This window comes from Theobroma cacao, chromosome 3 (assembly GCF_053813885.1).
Source record: "Theobroma cacao isolate CCN51 chromosome 3, ASM5381388v1, whole genome shotgun sequence".
Taxonomy (NCBI): domain Eukaryota; kingdom Viridiplantae; phylum Streptophyta; class Magnoliopsida; order Malvales; family Malvaceae; genus Theobroma; species Theobroma cacao.
This window is the reverse complement of record NC_142641.1, coordinates 16,388,532-16,394,363: the sequence shown is the minus strand read 5'-3', so window position 1 is coordinate 16,394,363 and position 5,832 is coordinate 16,388,532. Positions and strand designations below refer to the sequence as shown.

Sequence of the window (5,832 nt, the reverse complement as noted above, 5' to 3'; positions counted from 1 at the left end):
AATTGATTCATAATGATCATCTAACACTTTGACTACAAGATCGCCTATTATACAAGTATAAATTAATTAAAAAATTCTTTTTTTTAAATTATTACCCATTTGAACTTGTTGTTTAAGATATTAGTATTTGATTTGATATCAAGCTCGATAAAATATTTTAAATTTTCAAATGATTACTTAGTTCTTTACTTAATCCAATTTAAATTTCCTTCAAAGTTTATATTCCTATTAATTTCTTTGCTTTTCTTTTTCTTGTTTTTACTGTAAATTACACCTTTACTAAAGCTATAACTCTTTTATAATTTTTTCAAGAAATTTAAGTATAAAGCACTTATCAAATATTTTAATTACATGATAAACGTTATAGGATTATAGTTACTTGCAGTTAAAGGCTCATTCATTACAGGATATTAAGATTTTGATTAATTAAACATAATAAAAACGTTATTCATTAATTAAAACTTCTACTTCGACGCTTAATTAATTAAAAATGTGAAACTATAGCAATTTAAACAAAACAAGTTGTCTTAACTTAATTGGTAGAGTACTTAGCATTTAATTAACTGGTTTTGGGTTTGGTTCCCATGGACAACACTTTTTTTATTGATTATTTTATAGATTAGTAAATTCTAATTTTAATTGAGAAATATGTATATGATTCTCCTAAATAAATGAGCCTCAACACTAAAGGTCAGCCATTTCTTGAAGAAATTTGGCAGATTCGGTAGGGGAGTAGGAAGTTGAGGATGCGGCATTGAGTACCCATATATTTTAAATGTGTAAATAATTATTTTATTCATGTGATACTTAAATTAATGCCAAAACTTGGGTGACACAAGGTCAACAAAGGTGCGTATTTGGCCACAATCATAACGAAGGTGTTGAGAGTGTATGATCACATGTAGATTGTAGACAAGGTTGTTCATCAAAAACAAACCCATCATATATGGTTGTGAACTGATGAAGTCTCCCTTCCTCAATCTCTTCTCCCACGCAAATGAGAGAAATTTATTCAGATGCGTGGCCATTATTTATGATCACGACCGCGCTGGCTGTTGTCTTCCTGCTTGCAAATTTAGTGCTGACTAAGAAGGCAAGAAAAAGGATCTGTAAGTTGCCGCCAGGAAGAAGAGGGTGGCCACTTCTGGGTGATAGCATCAGCTGGTACAATGCCGTCGCAAGTTCTCATCCCCCTCTGTATGTTGAAGAACAAGTCAAAAGGTAGAAATCAATATGTAGATATACAACTGATTGCCTGGAAACAAATTAAGTGCTTTCTTTTCTTTTTTCTTGTTAAATAAATTCCTTTCTTTCTTTCCGAATTTGTCACCTTTTGCAAAGCTTAATTGAGAGATTAACAGGTTTGGGAAGATATTTTCATGTAGCCTATTTGGGAAATGGGCTGTGGTATCTGCGGACCCAAGCTTTAATCGGTTTGTGATGCTGAACGAGGGCAAGCTGTTCCAGTCGAGCTATCCAAAATCGTTCAGAGATTTGGTGGGCAAAAACGGGGTTATCACTGTGCAAGGAGAGCAGCAGAGAAACCTTCATGCGATTGCTTCCAATATGATGCGTTTAGACAAACTCAAGTCCCATTTCTTAGAGGATATTCAAAAGGTTGTTCTTCAGACTCTGAGTCATATCCAAGACAATCGGACCATACTTCTTCAGGATGTTTGCAGAAAGGCAAGTAGTTGTAATACCTATTCAATATGTGGAGTACTATCTATGGCATTTAATATTTAGTCTGTTGATAATAATTTCTCCCTTGTGCTCCAGCTGGCTATTAATCTTATGGTCAATCAACTTCTGGGAGTATCGAGCGAAGCGCAAATCAATGAGATGGCTCAACTCTTCTCCGACTTCGTTGATGGTTGCCTGTCTGTTCCGATCAACTGGCCAGGTTTTGCTTATCACACTGCCATGAAGGTAACACAATATATATATATATTTTGCAATAGAAGGTAACACAATATTGATAACTAATTAATCCATATGAAGTATGAAGTTCTCTCTTTCTACAGGCGCCTGCCTTTGAGCCTAATTTGAACACTCGCCACGTCATTTCTACTTTATTAAAACTTCAAGCCAAATGATAATTATTATCTTTTAGGATTCTTGGTTCTATAGAAGATCGATCTTGGTTTTTAGGTATGTAAGTTAAATTAACAAAAATCCCAAAAGATTGAATTTCCTCTGAAAATTCTTTTCCACTATCTTTCATTCTGATATGGTGCATATCACACTGCCCACCTTCGTCTAAATCATATGCTGGGTGAAGAGCGTGTTCTGGATGCATATGACTTTAGTGGAAGTTTGCACAACAACTGTTTGATGCAGTGCTTATCAGGGGCAACTTCAAGTCTGGAAGGGTTTTTTCGAGAAAATTCAGAGGCTTTGGGTCTGTTTGCAGCCTTGTTCTTGAAGAGATTTTCCTTTTCTTCTTTTTCAAGATGATGATGGCATTCTCCATTTCTCTCTACCCAGCGTTTCTCCCTCTCTTTTTCCATCTCCTCTGATCGATCGGTCAGAGTCACCGCCTCTGTCATCTCTCTTTACGCCCGGATCCTACTTTCTTTTCTTTTATTGTTCTTTAGATTTCACCGAAACGACGTTGTTTTGGTTGAAGACCAGCCTTTGGACCAAAGGCAAGCAACCCAGTTGGGGGGGTGGCCACATGTCATTCCTCCCAACGCAGTTTTTACTATTTTAATAATTAAAATTAATAATAGATGATAGATGTTAATATCTAGGATCTGATATGAACTTATTATACTCTGAAATGTGGAAAGGCGAGGGAGAAAATCATCAGCGAGATATTCATAACAATAGAAAAGCGCAAGCAAGAGGGAGCATCAGAAGTTGGTAATGGGGTGCTTGGAAGACTATTGATAGAAGAAAACCTAGCTGATGATGCCGTAGCAGACTTCATCATAAATCTCCTCTTTGCTGGAAATGAAACCACTGCTAAAACTATGCTTTTTGCAGTGTATTTCCTCACTCAATGTCCTCGGGCATTGACACAGCTTCGAGTAAGTAACATTAACGACACAAAACTCATCTAAAACCGCTATTTTCTTTGTTTTGCACCCTTTTAACACAAAACTCATCTTTAACTAGGATGAGCAAAACAGTGTCAGGCCTAACTCTGGAGAGGAAATGCTAACCTGGCAAGATTACAAAGCTATGTCCTTCACTCAATGCGTGAGTTATTATCTTCTAATTACATTGTTTTTTCCCTTCAACTTCATTCAGGTTTCAAATTATTTTTTGCTTCATTTTTTTCTATATAGGTTATTGATGAAACGCTGCGGTTGGGAGGAATTGCAATTTGGTTAATGAGGGAGGCAAAACAAGATATTACCTATCAAGGTACATTTATATATACTAATATTTATTATTACATATGTTGTACGTGAATATTTATTGCTTATTTTCTTTTTAATGATTTTTATTTACAAATATAAATATTTTTGAAGTATAAAATTTGAAATATAAATAATTCAATTCCTTATAACGTTAATATATGAATTATTTAATACTATTTGAATTAAATAAATGCATTTTAGTGAAAGTACTCAATGCAATTAAAATTCTTATTTACAAATTAAATAATTTTTATGAATATTTATAATAAAAAGCATTTAAAATGATAGTTTACATATAAGATTGGATTTTATCCTATTCAGCAATTGTTCTTACCTCTTAATTTCGAATTCAGTTTAATACAATTATGTGTAATTATAAATATTATTTGTATAATACTTAAAAATTTATTAATATTGACAAATAAAAATTTTAGAAATATAATAAATAAAATTATCTGTTTTTGTACGTGTGTGTGTGTGTGTGTTTGCGCGCGCCCAAAATAAGCAATGACGAATTTAGAATTTTGAGGGGTGGCGGGTGCCACCACCTGCCATCCCCTTGGCTCCCTTAGTGAATAAAGTAAATTTGTAATTAAATGTCTTTCAATAATATGACTAATGAAAACTTTTAAAAAAACATATATATTGGTTGATATTACAGCAAGAAAAATGAAGTGTTTGGTGACTTAATTTGCAGATTTTGTCATTCCCAAAGGATGCTTTGTTGTTCCATTTCTCTCAGCTGTTCACTTGGATGAAAATTTGTACAAGGGAGCTTTATCTTTCGATCCCTGGAGATGGATGGATCCTAAAAATGAGGTTCGTCCATTTAGCAATAAAATCGTATTTAAAAATTGTTTCCGGGACTTGTATTAATTAATAACAAACTTACTTTGTGATGAAGGAAAAGAGGAATTGGAGAAGCAGCCCCTTTTACTCGCCCTTCGGGGGAGGTGCTCGGTTTTGTCCTGGAGCAGAGTTGGCTCGTCTTCAAATTGCTCTCTTTCTACACCATTTTGTTAATTCATATAGGCATGTCCTTCATCTTAAACATTTCAGATAAGGGCATTCAGCTCAAAATGACTTGCTAATTGAATATATACGTACTGATTATTAATTTGTATTGCATGACCAGGTGGATTCAACTCAAGCAAGATCGAATGTCTTTCTTTCCCTCAGCTCGGTTAGTGAATGGCTTCCAAATTCGTCCCATCAAACGTCATAAATCAAAGCAGAAAGAGAAAGGGTAGCTGTTATGTTAGTTAGTATTTCATTTTATATACTTGCTTCGTAGTTGTTTCATGCAATGATATTTTTAAATGATGTGCAAATTTAATTCCCTTTCAATTATAAGGTATATTTGTGTAACATATATTGCATGATATTGGAGATTCTTTAGGATATTTGATATGTAATGAGATGTATACTTCCAATATTATAAATTAACAACTATATACAAATGTCTAACGGCTATATTTTGAGTAATACAATCATTTGTGTAGAAAATTTAGCCTTCGCAAGAACTTGTTGGAGAGGAGGCAAAATTTTAGTAAAAGTAAGCTACCTTGAATATTAGTGCACATAATAGACGAATAATTCAGCATGGGAGTTGAGTTGGATTGTCTAGGAGTTTTAAGATAAATAATGGAAAGGGGAAATTTTTTTTTTAGCCCTTGAAAACAAAGTGTTTTTGAAAATAACCTTTCAGATAAATTTAACTATTTTTAGCCACTAAAAGAGATTTTGGGACAAAAATGCCCTTAATGAGACATTTTTGGTGATGCACACTCTTAAACAAGTAAAAAGTTAGAAAATAAATATGCGAAGAATTTATGAACATTTACTTTTGTACAAAACATTCAATTTTGCCCCAGAAGCTTGTGCAAAACAAAATAATGGTTTTTCAGATATTTCAAACATGGCATTTAGATAATATGAAGGGTGATATTAAATCGAATGAGGAACCGGTCGTGATGAATCGAAAACTTGGAGAATGATGTGAAACCAGAAATCCCTAATACGGTGGTGAATCAAAAGGAGAAAGGTGTGAATTTGAAGCAAGAAATGGTCGTGCTATAGTAGGCCATATGGTCTGTGTGACGGCAGGGTTTAGAGTTTGTGAAACAGAATGGTGGGAATGTGTGACAAGTCATGGTGAGAATATGTGAGACGGGTGTGACACTGTAGGGTATAGAGTTTGTGACACCGCATGGTGGCAATGTGTGACACGTCATGTCAAGCCCGACTTTATAAAATATTAGCCATGTCATTCATGTGATTGACAGAATGCTTGCATACTTGGAAAGCCTCGAAAAAAATCGTTAAAAGTCTGTAGTGAATTTAGTAGTGCAATTAAGTTGAATTAAGTCTCGAATTAGTCCAAATAGAGATTTTAAGATGAAATTGAGAATTTTAAAATTTCAGAATGACTTAAAATGGTGATTCAGAGTTCGAGGACCGATTT

The 5,832-nt window shown here is 34.0% G+C and overlaps 1 protein-coding gene across 2 annotated transcripts; it reads left to right on the top strand.

Moving 5' to 3' along the window:
- The first annotated feature begins 855 nt into the window (after positions 1–855).
- LOC18604544 (Cytochrome P450 superfamily protein) lies at positions 856–4,841 on the top strand. Of its 2 annotated transcripts, none has more exons than XM_018116907.2 (9): positions 856–1,221; positions 1,386–1,686; positions 1,780–1,929; positions 2,793–3,032; positions 3,121–3,204; positions 3,294–3,372; positions 4,066–4,187; positions 4,273–4,400; positions 4,504–4,841. In XM_018116907.2, exons 1-9 carry the CDS (start codon positions 998–1,000, stop codon positions 4,616–4,618), a joined length of 1,443 nt encoding a protein of 480 aa, XP_017972396.2. In that variant the 5' UTR covers positions 856–997; the 3' UTR covers positions 4,619–4,841. The 2 variants fall into 2 exon arrangements, with proteins under 2 accessions (XP_017972396.2, XP_017972395.2); XM_018116906.2 differs by having other exon boundaries at positions 1,362–1,686.
- Positions 4,842–5,832: the final 991 nt, after the last annotated feature.